Source organism: Lampetra fluviatilis, chromosome 6, assembly GCF_964198595.1.
Source record: "Lampetra fluviatilis chromosome 6, kcLamFluv1.1, whole genome shotgun sequence".
NCBI classification, from domain to species: domain Eukaryota; kingdom Metazoa; phylum Chordata; class Hyperoartia; order Petromyzontiformes; family Petromyzontidae; genus Lampetra; species Lampetra fluviatilis.
Window position 1 is genome coordinate 7,210,159 of NC_136280.1, and position 19,675 is coordinate 7,229,833.

At 46.7% G+C, this 19,675-nt stretch overlaps 1 protein-coding gene across 2 annotated transcripts in view; it reads right to left on the reverse strand.

The window, feature by feature from the left end:
- Positions 1–204: 204 nt before the first annotated feature.
- Positions 205–19,675, reverse strand: part of LOC144933103 (nitric oxide synthase 1-like) — a 54,695-nt gene continuing 35,224 nt past the window's right edge. The window contains exons 15-27 of one of the 2 annotated variants that reach the window (XM_078857639.1): positions 18,696–18,754; positions 17,508–17,624; positions 15,810–15,984; positions 14,943–15,081; positions 13,144–13,222; positions 11,838–12,031; positions 10,303–10,472; positions 9,700–9,910; positions 6,952–7,039; positions 6,465–6,586; positions 5,700–5,848; positions 3,392–3,586; positions 205–590 (exon numbers count right to left, since the gene is read on the reverse strand). In XM_078857639.1, coding sequence (XP_078713765.1) covers positions 501–590; positions 3,392–3,586; positions 5,700–5,848; positions 6,465–6,586; positions 6,952–7,039; positions 9,700–9,910; positions 10,303–10,472; positions 11,838–12,031; positions 13,144–13,222; positions 14,943–15,081; positions 15,810–15,984; positions 17,508–17,624; positions 18,696–18,754 — 1,788 coding nt within the window. In that variant the 3' untranslated portion in view covers positions 205–500. Of the gene's footprint in view, positions 591–1,343; positions 1,895–3,391; positions 3,587–5,699; positions 5,849–6,464; positions 6,587–6,951; positions 7,040–9,699; positions 9,911–10,302; positions 10,473–11,837; positions 12,032–13,143; positions 13,223–14,942; positions 15,082–15,809; positions 15,985–17,507; positions 17,625–18,695; positions 18,755–19,675 lie in introns of those variants that run through there. The other variant, XM_078857640.1, reaches the window with a different exon arrangement.

The window sequence follows — 19,675 nt, forward strand, 5'->3', positions numbered from 1 at the left end:
TTTTATTTTTATTATTTTATTACTTCCCTTCTACGTGACTTTACCGAAAGAACCAAGAAGATAAATTCACGGATGTTGACGATCATTTATTTACACCTGCCCCGGATCAACCGGGAGTCTGCACACGTTGTCTGTGCTAAACAAGTCACCTTGAGGAATCTTCAACGAAGCCAGCCCAAAGCAAACACACAGCACCAAACAATGAGACAGAAGGGAGTGTTTATTGTCGTTCGTAATCGTTAATGCCATGCATGCCGTGGCATTACTTTTCTAACACAATATTGTGCGAGCACAACGTAACAATATGACTTCGCATGCCAAACAATTGTACACGAGATGGTAGCAATGCAGCCTGGTTACACTGCCAATCAGACATAAAACACAAACATCACAAAGCAAACGTTACCAATTTTGTTTCCAACAGCTAACCCAGTCAGGATTCATCCATTCAATTCACCACAGTTAATAGTTGTCACTGCATTTCATTTTTGTTTCATTGATCACTTAGTTCCCGGAGTATATCCTGGGTTGGAACTATCAAGCGAAGAATACTTTGCTCCAAAGATGTCTTCGTGGTATCGATTATTGTCCTGAAAAACAAAACGAGAAGAACGTCTGGTAAGTGACCATTCGGTTTGCGCATGCATCAATGAGGCCCTCTGTTGGCCACTCGGGCGCTATGTTAAAAAAAATACGTGAACTGCAGTAGGCTTAAAGCAGGGGTGGGGAACCTTTTTTTCTGCCAAGAGCCATTTGGATATTTATAACATCATTCGCGGGCCATAAGAAATGATCAACTGAAAAATTAGCCTGTTATATTTGGTCAAACATTTAATTAACTCACCCCTAATGTGATGGCTGGAACTGCTTCTCTTTCGTGAGGCGTGTGATGTTAGCTGGTATTGATGATTTTGCTACTCGCAACTGCTTTTCCAGGTTTGCTCCTAGATTTATTGAATTTCGAGTCCCGCCTGCGGTTGCCTTGACAGGGCCAGACCAGATGATTTCGCGGGGCCTTACACGGCCCGCGGGCCGGACGTTCCCCACCCCCGGCTTAAAGCAACGCTTCTCAACTCTAGCTCTCACGAATCCCACGGTTCAGCTTTGTGAGATTACCAACCACGAATACGAATAGAAAAGGCCGGTAAATCACAAATAGGTGGACCGTCGTGGTTCTCAAGGATCGGAGTTGAGAAATAAATCACACGTGCTTGTGTTGCGCCTTGCACGCTCTAGCCCTCATCGTGAAACACTGTTGGAGTTCATGCCGTGGCATTTTATACTAAAAAAACACACGTGTTTTGTTACAGAGAAACTAGGCGCATATTTAACCCCCTCAATAAACTGAGACTGAGAATTTTGTTGGGCAGCTACGTTCTCGAACGCGAAGTGATATGTAGTGACATTGCCTGAAGTTCCTTATGTAGTCGTAGTAATAGAAGGTAGTAAAGGTGCAGCCCTGCAATTCCTTGAGCACACAACTGACGGCGGAAGAGCCTCCACTAGAGGGAACCCTAGAGAGGGTGTTTTGGCCTACTCTTACACTCCGGCCACATGTCTTATAAGAGGTGGAAGCACCCACACTTCACCGCACCAAGGTGGAAGCACCCACACTTTACCCCACCAAGGTGGAAGCACCCACACTTCACCCCAGCACATGATACCTGCTGATTGACCAACCGGTGGCTCGAGGAATCTGCCCATTGTTTCAACTGCCGCGACTGGCGAATGAATCGCACTGGCGACCTCTGCATCGCAAATCCGGTTCACTAACCATTGCACCACACGCAGCATCCTAGATAGTAATACGTCTTTATTATAAACACCAGAGCCTGTTGGCTTCGTTAAGAGAGACTTGGGTCCCAAAAGCGACAGTGCACATGCGATAAATGGTCTGAAACAACAAAATATAGGGTTCGAATAATGATCAATATGTAAAAAAACATTAATCATAAGTGCATTATTGATACATGAATTGCATATGACACATCAATATGTATCACATATCAACATTTAAACATGCACTGCTGATGCATAACTTGAATGAAATACGTTGGAGTGGTCATGTGAAATGTTATGATTTAAACATGTATTACTATGAAACATATTACAATGCCGATTTAAAGCTTTCGTGACAACAGGGATTCATCTTCTTGGTTCTTTCGGTAAAGTCACGTAGAAGGGAAATAATAAAATAATAAAATTTTAACATAATAAAATAATTCTCACGACGTTTCGGCGACAACGCAAGCAGCCGTCCTCAGGTGAAGAACAGGTCTGTCGGAAAGACAGCGTTGTGGCTGAAACGTCGTGAGAATTATTTTTTATTTGTTATTATTTTATTATTTTATTATTTCCCTTCTACGTGACTTTACCGAAAGAACCCAGTAGAAAATATTACAATGCATCTAACGCTATTACCGCTTTGGATACAACTCATAAATAATGAATAATCACGACTGTCACAACCATATGACCACTATTACAATGAACTAATTGCACGGCTATTGTACAAGCCAATTATACTTATAGTACGGCGTACAATACAAGGTATTAAATGGTCACTTCAACGCATGTAACGATGCATCGATCCACCAAATGTAAATGATGACGATAAAGGGGTTGAATCACCCATGTGAAAATAAATCATTTACAAAATAAGCAAGCTACATGATCATGTCCACATCTAGGCTAAAATGAATGAACATAACTACCAACAATACAAAAAACAGTTAGGCACAATACAAATTAGATGGTAAAAGTGAAACCAAAAATAATCGATTACTGCGTCGAATCACAATTCCAAAATCACGACAATTTATTGAACTTCTGGGAGAGTGAATTTCGTTACATGACTAACCTCCATCATAATCGTCAGAAATCCAATTAAGTGGGAGATGCCTTTGTGAGTCTACGTCTGTGCGTGTGTATGTGCAGTAGCGCACCGGTTTACGTGCTACGCTATGAACCTGGCCACCTCCAGTTCCCGGTCCTGGGCCTCCCCTAGGTCGACTCAGCCTCAAATGAGTACCTAGTGCGGTGTGTAGTAAAACATCGCCACTGTGGAGACAAAGACCGCCGGGCGTGGTGCTGGCCACCCCCCCCACCCACACCCCTTCCCGTGTGCCGCGCCAGCCTTCAAAGGTGCTCGCAAACAGCACTCGCCCTAATAGTCTGTTAAAGGCTACACGGGGGATTCATCTTCTTGATTCTTTCGGTAAAGTCACGTAGAAGGGAAATAATAAAATAACAAAAATAAAGCATAATAAAATAATTAGTTTTTCCCTTCTACGTGACTTTACCGAAATAACCAAGAAGATGAATCCCTGCAGTCACGAACGCTTTAAATCGAAATTTACACGGGGGATCTTTTGCCTTTTGTGACCATCACCTTCATGGTGCTGAGCAGCTGGGCGGCTTGCTGAGGGCTCAGGCCCCTGGTGCGCCCCAGCACCTCCTGGAGCGCCGTCTGCACGCCCTGCGCCATGGTGACGTCACCGCACACGTACACGTGGCCGCCGACGTCGCTCAGCACCATGGACAGCTCCTCACCGAGTTCCTCCAGCACCACGTCCTGCACGTAGCGCTGCCGGGTGCGAATATGACCGAGCGCCTTGAGAGCCTTGGAACTAGGGCTGAACTCATATTCTTAGGGTTTTTTCGGTAAAGTCACGTTGGTAAAAAATTGAAATTAATAAAAGTAAAATAAAATAAAAATCACGACCTGAAGACGGAAGCTTGTGTTGCCTCCGAAACGTCGAGTCATCGCAAAAAAATCGCAGCCTTTGCGATTTGCTGATCGCATTGTTTCAAATTGCGATTTCCATTTGAAATCTATTAATTGTTCAGCCCTACTGAGAACACTTCGAGTCTTCTGGCTTCACGTGTGGAGCATGAACCTCACACAGCCGGTTTCATACCCACTGAGCTATCGGCGGTGGCTCGTCAACGGATGTAGGGCGGTGTTTGAGAATGAGTGGTCCGTAGAAGTAGATGTTCCAGAACCTCTTCCGATATTTCCCCCCCATCCTGATTGTACTATTGGCATCATGCCTTCAGATGAAGAATTCATCCGGTATTTTTAGGGGAAATAATGAGAACGGTCCTCAGAAGCAGATGTCATAGAATTACTTCCGAGATCGCTGCAAGTGACCACTATGGGGCAGCACTTTTCCATATGCACTGTTATAGATAAAGGTTCATCACGTGATAGTAAATGCAATATTTATAATTCTCATCACCTACATTTAGCAAGTTGCAAGGTCGGTCCCGTTCACCGCCGATTCTCAGAACGCGCAAGAGGTTCAGCGTTAATTTTATTTAGTGAGGTATAGCGCCGTTATTTTTAAAGACATTGTACTCACAGCAGAGAACTGTAGCGACACGACCACACTCTGTGATAGCTGGCGCCAAACTGTGCCACACGCCCCACCCACGTGGCCATGTGGGAGCCTCGGTATCGATAAAGTTATTTTATTTTAGTTTTTGTTCTGGTTACGTTTCTATGGCGTACACGTGCATCATCAAAACGGAAAAGTGCAGAATCAAATTAAAAGCGATCGTGGTGCTGAGCAGCACTGACCGCTGAACCACTTGACCATCAGAACACTCTTAACCCTTGGGCTTTATTTGCTCCGTTTTTTTTTCAAAACTGTATTCTAATCTTGCTGTCGGCATCACATCATGGCACAAAGTATAAATTCGAAATGCTCGCAGAATAGTCCACTTGATGAAGCATATTTCACGGAACTACATCTGAGCTCCCTTCGTGTGACATATTTTATCCACTCAAGGGGGGGGGGGGGGTGAACTTCTTCACATTCCATTCCCAACTGCAGAGATGTGCCTCTGGAATGGCGGTCAATGCAATATTTCACATTTTCAGAAGTGGCACTTAGCCAAATTAAGCGAAAAATGGAATATCGCGAGAAGCTTTTAATAATCACTCATTGGTACATCACAACTCACTGCACATGAGAATCCGGTTTAAACACGGGTGACTGAAACACAGATTCAAAGCCAGAACCTCAGTTGTGCCAGCTCAGCACTTTGACCCCTGAATCAGCCGTTAGCTTCGAGGTTTTCAGCTTTATTTGGAATCACAGGACATGCTCCGAGCGACATGATGTAAAGTCACGTGCAGGGCCTCTGTTTCCTCTACGTTTTGAAAAACACAGCATGACACCAGTATGATGTAAAGCTGTAATTTTTCAGGATCCTATTTTTTAACAGTATGAGGTAAGGACTGGTGCATGTATGAATTTATAAACTCCTGCAAAGCAACTGTGAACATTACTGTAGACTAACAGACAATTAGGCATTAATCACATTAGACGTGTTTCAAACATGGGCGAAGAAAGGTTTAGCGAAGTCTTGTTTTTTCATAACTAAAATTGTCATGCATTCAATAACCATCAGTGAAAACACATTTATTTATAACTGCTTTTCTTGTTTAATTGTCCCTAGTTTTATTTACCTTACCCCGCACCTCCGATTAGCACGGTTAGCTACGTACGGTGTGAAAGAAGTTCAACGTATGGACAAACACAACTGGTTTGAAGACGTTTGTTAATTTTCGTCCTACTTTCGTAGGCGTCTTTCCGCGTGCACACACTTTGATTCCGTTTTGTGGTCAACTGCCTCATTCTTAACGCTACATCTCAAATGCCAAAAGTGGTTTTGGTGAATGTGCATCTTGCCTTGGGACAGCCTGGCTGCCTAGAGTAGGCCACATGAGCAGACTTGAGGACGCCCTTCTGCAGGGCATCTTTAATCTCCTCCTTGTAGATGTGGTCGTGAGATTCACTCCGACAGCCAAACACGAGCACCATTGCGGGTGAAGGAACCCCTGTAGGCACCACGGATGGAAGGAAACGTAAACATTCGTGCGTGTGTGTGCATGCACGCACGTGCGCAAACAGCAGTGGAGCGTTAGTGTAGTGGTTAGCGCACTCTGCTACGAAGCCATCAACCCGAGTTCGATTCCCGCTCACAACCAAAGCAGTAGCAAATATTTGAACCGGTCCAGTGCCGTCACGAGGTTGACTCAGCCTTAAATTAGTAACTAGTGCGGCGTGTAAACATCATAATTAAAAGGAATAAAATGCTGTGAGCGAGCACCTACGAATGCCGGAACGGCACACGAGGGGGTTGGGGGGCCAGCACCACACCTGGCCGCCTTTGTCTCCCGCTGTGGCGATGTTTATACATCGCATCGGGTACTCATTTGAGGCTGAGTCGACCTAGAGGAGGCCCAGGACCGGTTCAGATAATCGTGACTGGTGTTGGTCGTGAATGGGAAATTAACTCGGATTGTCGGCTTCGTAGTGCAGGGCGCTAACCCCACGTACGCATGTGAATGAATGAATGAATGCATTTGTATGTGGGTACGCTGTTCATGTTCAAGCCATTGGAGTTTATAGAAAAGTGACACGTGAGGATTTGTGAGATCTTAACGCACACACCGGTTGTTTGCATGTCGAACAATCTCTGTTGCCAAAAGCCCCGGAAAGGTGCGATGCCTGTGCCTGGGCCAATCAGAATGCATGGGAGGGAGGGGTCAGAGGGCAAGTGAAACCCAGGTGCTCTGTGCAGAGGAAAAAAACACACACACACACGAGAAAAACATAAATCCACAATTAAGTCATCGACACTTAAACTTGACCCCGAAAACTTTTCACAGGCTCCCACAAGGCAATGCGGGAGGGCGTGTGGCACAGTTTGGCGATGACTATCAGAGTGTGGTCTCTGCGGTGAGTACAATGCCTTTAGAAACAACGGCGCTACGCCTCTCCAAATACAACTCACGCGGAGCCGCTTGCACGTTCCGAGATTCAGAGGTGAACGGGAACGGGTTGACTAGGCGTTCCTTCGCGCACAATGGCCAACACTCATTGTCAAACCGATCTGACCCAGATGAGGAAGGACGGCCGGCGTGTGAGAGTCACTCACGCTCGCACGAAGCAGGGCACCTCTTCTCCGTGTCCGACGGCCTCGAGCCAGGTCGAGCAAATGCCGTTGCGCACCGGTCCATCCCCGCCTGGGAGCCACATGAACATTGATCACATTTCGATTTAAAGCTTTCGTGACTGCAGGGATTCATCTTCTTGGTTCTTTCGGTAAAGTCACGTAGAAGGAAAATAACAACGCAAGCAGCCGTCCTCAGGTGACGCAAGCAGCCGTCCTCAGGTGAGGACGGCTGCTTGCGTTGTAGCCGAAACGTCGTGAGAATTATTTTATTATTTTTAAATTTTTATTATTTTCCTTCTACGTGACTTTACCGAAAGAACCAAGAAGTTTGATCACATTTCTAACAGCGCCTCAAGAGCAAATACCGCTTCACAGTGGGCGAAGCACAATGCCGTAGCGCTACAATGAACCCGACGCTGTAGTGCGATTTTATCCTCGGAGCCACGGCGCTGCAAAGTCGATTGTGATCAGTTATGCGCCGAGGATTTCGACAGTTTTGTTCAGTTGATCGATCAGCAGGTGGTGAAACAGAGTGTGGGTACTTCACACGTCTTCAGAGCCGTCGGGCCAACGTGGAAGAGTAGGCCAAGATATGTTCGAGAGGGGATTCTGAGAGATACGTCTAGTCGAGGACCATCCACCAGCAGCGGATCAAGAAAGCAATTGCAGGGCTGCACCTTTACCTTTACACTTTTTTTGTCGTGGTCAATTTCTTGGGCTCTATTACATAAATATGGTGGCCCTTCTTACAAGACATACCCACCACGAATCAGCAGCTTATGATGCCGATTACATCCTTGCTGAGGGTGATATTGGCATGTAAAAATAAATATTGATTGATTGATTATCTAGCCACCCCCCCCCCACCCCCAGTTACCCCTAGCGCAGCATCACACGCGAGGAACTGAGATAATTGCTTTCTGCTACAACTATTTCCGTGATGTCCAAGTGGCCGCGCAGTCGATCGTCAATCGTCAAAGTGATCGATGACTTAAACAACTTAAACAACAACCAGACAGCCCAGCTCTGCTTTACTCACAAAATTGTAACGGTGGCGACTACCAATGAAACTGCCCCAGAGCAATGGCTGCCACCTGCTCTCTAATTTTTTACACAACACTCATTACTTGTCAAATTTTAAATAACATTTGGCCACGCAAGCTTAAAACAACTGCCTCTGCAGCCGTCACCTGCGTCGCGTAAAATCACGCACAATTAAAATGTGCAAGCGGAAATGAAGCGTGCCGTATAAATATGTCAAATGTGGAGCGCCCAAGCGTGGAGAGCTGCGAGCTCATGGTTCTGCAACCAAATCTGTGACATATCCTCGACGTCTACGCATGGCAACAACATTGCGGACGTTGAGCCGGCGTTGACGGAGCGAATATGCTACACGAGGGGATTGCGTACGATTGCTGCGTACTCCCTCCGTGTCGTCTCATCTGCCATGCTGAACTAAACTATTTGAGTTTAACACGTAGGCTTTCGCGACCAATAAACTATTTGATTTTACGACGAAAGGACCACTGAGCTACACAGCTCTTACACCTTTGGAACCTCATTTGCCAGTAAAAAAAAATATGATAATTGTTATTTTTTTGCATTATCACTGCAGGTATTGTGGTCTATGCAAACATGACTCCTTGTAAAAAAGGTGTCAGTTTTGTTGCCAGATAGAAGGGTAAAAAAACAATTATCATACACAGCTCTTTTTCAGGAGCGACCTGGCCACGAATGATAGTTCAATGAAGTGGCTCATCACGTGGACTATTAATAGCAGCTAAATACTCTTAAACGCATATTTCTAAACGTCGAGGGGAAAACCAGAGGACCCGGAGAAAAATCCACGCGAACATGCAAACTCAAAGTATACAGGCGTCCGGGTCAGAATCGAAGCCACAACCTCCTGCATACTAGGCAAGGTAGTTATCACTGCGCTGCAGTAACGAGATAATTTATATAGCACCTTATCCAAGGCGCATTACAATAATCATACAATTGTACATTCGGTGTGTGCCATAGGAGTGCTGTAAGTGTATTTTTAGGATGCTCTGGAAGATCAGTGAGGGGGCAGTGAATGTTTCTCAGGGGGAGTCGTAGGGCTAGCGAGGGGTTGCAGCAGGGGTGTCATAATTATCAGTCGTAATCTATTCACTGCTGGACGGACCTTCTGGGAATATTTGCAGCTACAAATCAATACAATCAGCAGTGAAAGATTTTACAGGTTTGAGAAATTGCCTGTATTCATAGCACGTAATAGTGTGGTTATATGACAATAATGTAATAATAATGTAGATTAAGGTAAAGGTGCAGCCCTGCAATTGCTTGCTCATCCCACTGCTCGTGGAAGGGCCTCCACTAAGAGGTGGCTCGAGACGCTATTTCTTCCTCCTCCTCTTCCAGGCTGCCCAGATGTTTTGGAAAAGGTGGGAATATCCACACCGCGCGTGACTTACCGTTTGACTCACGGTGGTGCATCCATTTAAATCACTGGGTGGACAGAGGCGGGGGAATTTAATTCACTTGCCCCTTTTGTTTCAACTTCTGCACTGGACGGGCGACTTCTGGATCGCAAGTCCAGCGTGCAAACAATTTCACCAGGGCAGCGATATCATAATAACATAATATTAACAATAACATCAGTAATATAGTGGCCCCCCTCGTGGTCCTGATTATGAACAAACGATTGTCGAGTGACATGGGGATACGCCGCACCACTCACTCCCTCACCTCGCGTGCGGTATTTCACCACGGCGACGGTGAGGTGAATCTGCCTCGGGTACAAGTGCGGAGACGAACTGATGGAATAGTAGCGCGGCTGCAGCAAAGGCAGCTGGGTAATCAGGAGGCAAGCTGGGACACGGACGGATGGGAACTGGTCCAGGGCCTCCGGGATGGTGCAATTTCCCTCGCGTCGCCACGTCTCGTATTCCGGTCCTCCCTTTGCATTCGCACAGCACAACAATGTGGTCAGTGCACGTGTGACTTACACCTACATTAAAAACAACACTACTGCTTTGAATAAAACGTGTTAAATACGTGTGTATTTTTTCACAAATAATTATCTGTGCGTCTACATTCTGGCAGGTTTTTACGATACGCGAAACAAATTATTGATTCAACTCGGGCGATCTGCAAATAAAATCAAGAGTCAACGTCACAATGTCATCTTTTACGCACGGGTTTTTGTCGTCCACCGTTGCGCCAAGAGGGATTTCGTTTGCACGGCATTGTTTTTTTCGTCGCTTGCGTAACACAACCTTGGACGTTTGGAATCCAGCCTTGCGTCAAACGCGCGAGCGACAGCGGACGCTAAGCAACGGAGAGCCTCACCTTGCCAAGCTGCAACAGGGAGTCCCGGTCGGTCACATCGGCCGCCAGAGAGGCCAGCTGCTGCAGGAAGCGAGCGCTGGGTGGAGAGCTGATGTCCAGGAAGCGCGAGAGAGCGTCCGAGATGGTGCAGGGAGGCAGCCTCGAGACCTCGACCCACTTTGTGACCGTTCCTTGGTAAAAAAAAAAAGTAGAATTAAATTTTTTTTACAATAGTATTAATTAAATTAATACATTTGAAAAAATTTTTTGAAAAAAAAAACATTTGAAAAAAAAAACATAAAAAAAACGCATGCGCTCACTCGTCAAGAGTTTTATGAGCGCGTTTCGAAGAAAGGACGTGAGCTGCGGATATTTGTTTGCGGACGAAGTACGCTGTAAAAATGAGTGGGGAGATTTATTTGACTCTGCATGCTCTGAGCAAGCGTGGATGTAGTCGTGGTGAATTATTAACCAAAGCAGCTTCCTGTGTTGGGTAAGTCGTGCAATTATTGGTGCAAATGTATCATGAGGATAGTGCTACATTGGTATTATTATTATTTTTGTTATTAGCAGTGTTGCAAGTGTGGTAGTCACACTCGTTCAATAAAGTTAGTTTCTGGCGCATGTTTATCAGAGTGTTCATTTGAACCTTATGGCGGTCCCGGATAAACGGAAGTCAAAATCGTAATTCATGTATTTATTTTGGCGACTCCATCCCACCGCGCACATAAACGCCGCGACCCACCTGGCGCGGATCGTTCTGTCGTCGTGTCGTCCAAGCGCAGCAGCGAGGACGAATGCGCAGAAAAAACTAAACTTTGAAACTCTGATTAGCGCATCGTGTAGAGCTCGTCGAGAGGAATAGATTGCCGTGTCGTTCGCCTTCAGCAGACATACAATGACGTCGCAACGCAGTTTATGCAAGAGCTGGGGGCTTATGGTACCCCGGGGTCCCGCCATAGGGTTCGTTTGTCAAGCAGTATTTTTGTTTTGCTGGCCGCTGAAAGATTTCAGAATTAGCCAATGGCAGGGTCCTCGAGCTTGCATTCAGGAGGGTAGCAGATTTGGCACGGGCACCTCCCCCAGTAAACACGCCGACGTTGGGCCAACATCGCCATGTGGCTGGGAAGCAACATTAGCCAAGCATTGGCCCAAAGTTCCACGTCCAGCGCGCTGCTGCGGGAAAACATTCACTGTTCCCTCTCACCTTACCTCTCCGCATGCTCATGCGCGTCTTTCACACGCGTACGTCTGCAACAAACGTGGGCCGAGGCATCTTGGTATCACGTGAGCAGCTCCTCACATCGCAGCCACTCCAGAGCTTGACATTTGCTGCCCCCTCCCGAGTTACAACAATCTGCCGCTGCCCTGGGCAAATGCCCACGTTGCTTACGCCAACAGCCAGTGCTGCCAGCGCTTGCCTCAACCTCTTAGCAGGCAGGTGTTTGGCTGCTAAGAGAGTCCACAGTGCAGCTACACCCGCTGTTCGCACTACCGCCCCCCCACCGCTCCTGCACTCGCAACAGCCTCCAAATGAACGGTGGCACGCGGCTTACCCGTCGGCGTCGTCGTCTCTTCCAGACACTCGACCCTCACCACCTGCTCGGCTTGAGCGGTGCCCTCGATCCGTCTCATCAGCCGGCGCACCAGGGCGGCTGCATTGGCCGGGAAGATGCCCACGTGGTCGCCCGGCCGGTAGCGCAGCTCGCGCTGCTCGAGAGTGTCCAGTCGGATCAGCACGGTGCGGCGTCTGCGGGGGGGGGGGGGGGGGGGGGGGGGGGCGGGCGGGGGGGGGGGGCGGGGGGGGGGAATTAGCCATCGAGGGTACAACGGTGTCTACGCAAAATAACGTGGGTGGACGTACCGTGCCACGTCAACATTGAGGGATTATTATTATTGTGGAGGGACTGAAACAGGTGAACTTTTTCCACAAATCTGGCTGTCGCCTGATGAAGCTGCTTGTAATAACTGGTGAAACGTCGTTACTCGGATTGTAAATGTTGTGGATTGGCTCTCCAACGCACCGGTGTGCTGTACTAGTATACTACACTATACACTACAATACACTACACTATACACTACACTATACACTACACTATACACTACACTATATACTACACTATGCACGACACTATACACTACACTACACACTAGTGCTGTACTAGTGACGAATTGGCCACGTTCTGTTTACGCGACAACCCTCACTAGTTGGCTGTGTCGGGTGGTGGCGGGTTTAACGACACATTTATATATTTACGCGATCCAACCCCAAAAAAACCTCTTTTATGGATGATATTGGTCGCGAAAGCCTGCGTGTTAAACAAAAAAATGTTGTTGAAATGTTTTTGTTGGTTGGGATAATTGCACTCCAGAAGATCAAAACGAGTCCCGTAATTTGAGGGACACGATGGTGCTAAGGGATGCTGCCTAGTGCTGCTGTCATCTGTGTCCATCTCCACGCTGCACAGAAACGTCACGTGCAACGCAGCCCCAGTCGCGTGTTGCAAGCTGTAAATGGGCTTGATTTGATCTTTGGAAAATTAACGGGGTCTTGTTTAAAGATAACGAATACCAACAAATCGCCCCACCCATGAATTAGCTTTGTATCTCAAGCACAACGGTGTAAGCGCGATGCTAAACCCCACGTGCGTGGGAAAAGTGGAGTGAACATGTGTTGCGATCACTCCGTACAAAACGACGCGTGAATCTTCAACTGCCGAAAAGATCCCACGATTATTGCATGGGGGAAGCTGCGGCTTTCCGAGTCTTGAGCGCGGCTCGTGAATGCAGATGATGTGTGTGGATCGTGAGTGCGGATCCTTGAGTGTGGCTGCGATGTTGCGGAGGTGCTGCTCAAATTACCCCGAGTCTGGACTTTGGAGGTTCTGGCGAGACAGCAGTTTGGCTCCGACGACTTTCTTCCTGTGCGTGCAGGTGTAGCCTGAAAAGCCAGCACGTGCCACATGCGGTTTCTGTCACACTGCTTTTTTGCGTTCAGTTTGTTGTCCTTGCCCGCGGCTCCGATTAGCAGGGTTCGCTACGTACGGACACGTTGCGCGAGTGCGCGGTCCGATTAACGCCACGGGGGCTTTAGGGGACTGCAGCCGAGGGCCACGACTTTCGTGGAGCCCTCGAAGATAAATCAGAATCAGAAATCTTTGAGACTGGAGGAATCCGACGAGCTATGAAGATCTTTTTCAGCAGGGGCGGTAGGAAAGTTACAATATTACAAAAACCGAGTGCAAAGCATTAGGAATGGTAAGCAAGCCACTAAAACTGAATAAATGAAATTAAAATTAAAGTATATAAGTACGAAATATATCGGTAGCAACGACACAGCCCTGCAATTGCTTGCTCACACCACTGCTGTCAGAAGGGCCTTCCACTAGACGGAGCTCTACAGAGGCCCTCTAAGTGTTCTTGGTTCTTTCGGTAACGTCACGTAGAAGGGAAATAATAAAATAATAAAAATAAAACATAATAAAATAATTCTCACGACGTTTCGGCCACAACGCAAGCAGCCGTCCTCAGGTGAAGAACAGAGCTGTCGGAAAGACAGCATCCTAATGAACACCGCTAAGCTTGGCAGCGTATTTTAAGTTGGGTATGTCAAGGCGCTCTCCTCATCCCACCCAAAAGCGTGGAGAGGCCGTTATCCAGCAGTGGCTTGACTAAAGGCGTACAAATAAACGATTGTTCACTTAACGTTATAGTTTGTTGTAATATAGTGACTCGCAGGCAGGTTTACTCTCTTCAACGAGTTGAGACAATGGACAAGTCAACGTTTGCTCTTGATAGGCTCTGTTTGAAACTAGGGTCACAGTAATGTGAGCCGTGGTAAAATAATAAAAAATTAACCCGTAAAAACAAAGTTTTTCACTATAAATCCTTTATATGCGTGGCGGCTAGAGTCCTCTCGTCCTCTGGCTTGAGATGGCTGCCACCTATGGGTCAGATGATTGCCTGCCACCATTAAGCAATTGGTAATTTTCACGAAAATTAATTGTCACGCACAACGAGTCTGTGTGCAAAATGTCAGCTCGATTGGATCACGGGAAGTGGGTTAAAAAACGACCGAAAGATTTGCACGGTCGTAAGCGCGCAAGCAAGTGAACTTAATATAAAGGATTTAAAAACCCATTTGCCTAGGCCTCTGCGATAAAATGGTAGTTCTGAGTGGGCAAGTTTGCCTTCTATATCCTGTGGGCTGCAAGGCCATGGGTAAGCCACCCGTGACCCACACAGCCCAAAGGTCCATGCAGTTTCTCGCCATATTTAACAAACTTAATTTGGAGCTTTCGTGACTGCAGGAATTACTCTTTGGTTCTTTCGGTAAAGTCACGTATAAAGATAACATAATAAATTAAATACTAGCATACGACGTTTCGATTGCAACACAAGCAATCATCATCAGGTATAAATGAAATAGAAACACAAATCTAGTATACTTAGAAATGTAATGTAATACAACAGAGAGTCGGATAACATAACATATTTACCAACTCTACTGGACATTTGTGACACTGCTGGACATCTGCGAAGAAAGAGCTTTATAACTCATCGGATTCCTCCAGCATAACCATCGATTCTGATTCAGATTTCTGAACCGACGGTTCGACCGAATATCCGTTATAGTGGGAATTCGTTTCGAGAGCGCGAACCTTGCTCGAGGGAGAGGCGGGACGAGACGGGCACGAGACGATATCGCTCCGGCTTGAAGTCGCTCTCAGCGTACAGCAGCGTGGCGCTCGCTTGCTCCAGGTTCACGTCCTCCCGCACGCAGAAGACGTCGCACGCCGCCTGCGCACAGCCGAATCGCAACCGGACGCCACATCGAGCGAGCGGCCCAGCGACTGCCCCTCATGCTGGCCAGTGGACTTTCGCTGTCAGAGTTGTTATATTTTCCAGATTATTTACTGCTTTTTCCTGCACCTCCGATGAGCACGGCTGACTATGTACGGCGAGTAAGAAGTTCAACATACATACATAAACTGAAAGCCGGTGCAGGTAACATGGAGCGCCGCGGTGGCGAGATGTTAACTCCCTCGTCTGGTATGCAGGGGCCAGTGGGTTCGATCCCGACCCTGAAGCCTGCTGTATATTTGGAGCCGGCATGTTCTCTCTCCCCGTGGTCACATGGATTTTGTTTTCTCCAGGTCCTCCGGTTTTTTCCCTCCACATATAAAAACATGCGCTAAAGAGTTTTGGCTGCGATAAATTTCCACGTGATAACCCACTCTGATGAGCTATCATTTGTGGCCACGTCGTTTAAAAAAAGAAAAAGTGACATAGCTCAATGGACCGTACCTGGTGAAATAAAATAAACACTTGCTAATTTAAGTTTATAGTTTAGTTTACTTGAAGGCAAATGGCGAAGTTACAGATCCAAAGAAGAAGAGAGAACGCATCGCCACCGAGCACATTCAGCGGGCATGCAGCGGCAGCATTGGGCAGCATTGGGCAGCATTGGGCAGCATTGGGCAGCATCGGGCAACGGACAGTGGAGGGGGGAGGTGCAAGTGACCGACCTCAAAGGCCCCGCGCGCCCACGAGCGGAAGGCTTCCTCCTGTCCACACAGCTCATCCCCCTCTCCTCGAGCCATGATGCGCTCGCCACCCAGAGTGCCCAGCATCCCGTCCAGGGCCCGGGCAAACGCACACAGCCTGGGGTAGGCGCTGGAGCCCAGACCGAACACCGAAAACCTGCACGCAAGCAAGCAATGAGACGTGGATTATATGGGGCTTTAAGGAACACGGCAATTGGCTGGAATTCTCGTCTGGCAACAGGGAATCCCTACAGTTAGTTGTGTTTATTTCTCTCTCTTGTGTAGAGGTAAAGGAGCAGCAGCCCGCAGTCGCTTGCTCACACCACTGCTGATGGAAGGGCCTCTCCAACGGGTATTTTAGCCTCCTCTTCAACGTTGGCCAGACATCTCGGAAGGAGTGCGAGCAGCGACACTTGAAAAACAGAATTGTGAAATCCACAAGAGAATCGTCCAATGATCAACTCCGATTAGCACGGTTGGCTACGTACGATGTGAAAGTTAGTTGAACATACATACAATTATGCAGTTTGCAGCACCACCAGTGTTCATTTATAGTGTCTAAGGTTACCATGGGTGTGCCTGTTGGTCACTGCCTGGACCTTATTGGTAAACCCTCTTTCCTACATCCTAAAGGTTCTTAGCACTCTTAACATAGACTTAACATACGGACAGAATGTGGCCCTACGAATTGACATGACCATTCGTTTGCTCTGCATTATTCGCTCGTAAATAGCACATTTCGTGGATAATGATATTGGCCTACGAAAACCTATCCTTTAAATGAATGACCTGAAATAAATACGCTCAATTTTGACTTAAAGCTGCAGGAATTCATATTCTTGGGTCTTTCGGTAAAGTCACGTTATTTTTTCTTATTTTCTTTGAACCTATCTAGGTGACTTTACCGAAAAACCCAATAATATAAATACGCTATTAAGACACATGGACATTATCTCATCACCTTCTCTCTCATCACTCTATCTCATCACTTCCTTTATTTCTCTCTCTCGAAGCAGCCGTGCAGAGTTCTAGACGCCATTCGCGAACAGCCAAAATCGCGGTTAGCAAGTCCGTGAGCAACGAGGCAATACCGCAGCGGCACTTTTTAAATCCTTTATATTAAGTTCACTTGCTTGCGTGCTTGCGTGCTTGCTTGCTTGCTTACGACCGTGCAAATCTTTCGGTCGTTTTTTAACCCACTTCTCGTGATCCAATCGAGCTGACATTTTGCACACAGACTCGTTGTGCGTGACAATTTGTTTTCGTGAAAATTTTTCTCCAAAATTTTACACTGTTTAGGGACATTTTTTAAAATATTTAATTACCAATTGCTTAATGGTGCCAGACAATCATGTGACCCATAGGTGGCAGCCATCTCAAGCCAGAGGACGAGAGGACTCTAGCCGCCCGTTTCATGATGACGCAAATGTTGACTAACCACATGGCATGAAATCCCTGCCCCCACGCTGTACAATGGAGACTATTTATAGAGCAGTTAAATTGAAGCCGCCAGGTTCTTGAAAGTGGTAAAACGGGTCAAAACCAATGCCACGCATATAAAGGATTTATAGTGAAAAACGGGTTAATTGTTTTTGTTTCATTAATTGCACTGCTGGCACGCCCATGAAGACGAACCCCCCCCCACCCCGCCCCGGGGCCAGCGTCCTGACCGCAGCCCACCTGACATTTGCCAGTGGTTCCGCGCTCTCCAGCGTGTTGCTGCGAAGGAGTGCGCCTTCCGTGAAGGCCACGCGTGGGTGCTCCAGTTGCGGGGGAACGCGACTCACCTTGAATCCTCTGCAGAAAGAGAAACCCCGAGCTTTGATGCGACGCTTTTGAACAAAAAAAAAAACCTGAAAGGCCGACACGGCGTGAGCGAGGGTTGGGGATGCGGGGCGGAGAGACACCGGCCGTACACACAATTCTGGTCATTTTGATTGAAAAGGTCGGAGAGTAGTGCACGATATTTTTTATGAGACGCGTGATTTAAAATTCTCGGATGTGGGAGGGATGCATTCATGCAGGTACTGTATACGTGCAAGGTTACCGCAGAGGTAAATGTGATTCATACTTCACAACCGTACAGATTTTTACTTTACACTCATTTCCCCCCCCCCCCCCCTTTGTTTTATCAATGTCGAGAGATTCAAGTGCATCTCATTATTTTTTTGAATTGACGCACAGTCAAGGTAATATATACCATGGAAAGCCTCGCAAAGATACACTGTTTTAATTCACGCGCCATTTATTTACCCCAGAAGATTTTTTTCTGAGTTTCACAATTTGAATTCACACACAATCATCATAATGGTAATTCATTTACCGAATAAAGCCTCACCGAGTCTCAAGTGATACATTTTCTCGAAGGGCCTAATTAGATGTTTGCTAATTCAGTATTTTTTTTCTCATTAATTTCTGTTGCAAGCAACTTGGATTCGTGGAAGAGTAACACGTGTACACGCGGTAATACCCAAATAGCCCACTTGATGTGGAGCGTGTTAAAAAAAAAACATCTCAACGTGAATTCGACCTTGGGTTCCACTCTTGGTTGCAGTCACACCTTACAATGAGTAGAGGAGATCCGGGGGAATGTTTTACAAACGAAAACTCACATTTATCTATGACAGTGCGTTCAAACATATCTAAATAGGTATCGTTTTGGGCAATGCCTCTTCTGCATAGGACATAGAGGAATGAAGGGTCAATGGCAACTTTTTGGTCGAATTATACATATCCTTTAAGGCTGTGTTATGAGTCCACGAATCGAGATAGTTGTTTGCGCTGTGCGCACCATTGCCAATGCAGTATCAACGTGTAATCCGATCAATATTGAGCAAGCGCTGTTGAGGACGAAGATGCAGAACTCACTGCTCCTCAGCGTGGCTCGACAAAGGATGCTGCATCTCCAACAGCGACAGCCAAAACTTCTGCAGTCCGAACAACGGTATGTGGATAGAAACAGCAAGATGTTGTTAAAAAAAGGCTTCCTTCGTGAGGCACAATCTAGGCAGCATACGCTATTTACGCCATTGTTGATTATTATGCTGTATTCATAATATAGGTCTTTGGGTCAGATCGCGTTATTTATAAATGTGTCGTAACCCTCCACCACCCGACACAGCCAATCAGTAAAAAATGTGTCACTTTTTCAAAGGACAAAATAATTCACTTCTTTAGCCCACCGGTGCGCTGAAGAGAGATTCAGCAGCATTTTTAAATTTGAGTATGACGTTTCGCTGATAGTTAAAATCAGCTTCATCGGGCAAGAATGGTGAAGCTCTCCTATTGCTTCCGGTCTTAAATAGAGCAGCATCAGGGTGACGTCATCATTTAATTCAATTCAATCTGATTGGCCGTGTCGGGTGGTGGAGGGTTACGACACATTTATAAATAACGCGATCTGACCCAAAAACCTATATTATGAATAATATTGGTCGCAAAAGCCTACGTGTTAAATTATTATGCTGTATGTATGTTGAACTTCTTTCGCACCGTATGTAGCCAGCCGTGCTCATTAGGTTGTTTTGCTTGTTATCTTGAAACAGACACCTTTCATCCCAAGAGGCTCGCACGTGCAGCGCTTTGTCAATTGACTACTGGATGAAGGCCTCTCCACACCACGTGGGTTTGTGGGGGTGACTTGGCCATCCTTCACCAGGCTGGTCAGTAGGAGTTGTGAAGTCGAGTAACATGGATGTGGTGAGTAGGGGGGGGGGGTATACAGCACAGAACAATGGATTTGCTGTCTTTGCTCTCTGCTGCCCACCACTGTAGCTCCGCAGCCTATAACACCTGGTGGCCAACAATCCGAGCATGGTTGAGATAGATTTCCTGCTCTTAGTTTTTTT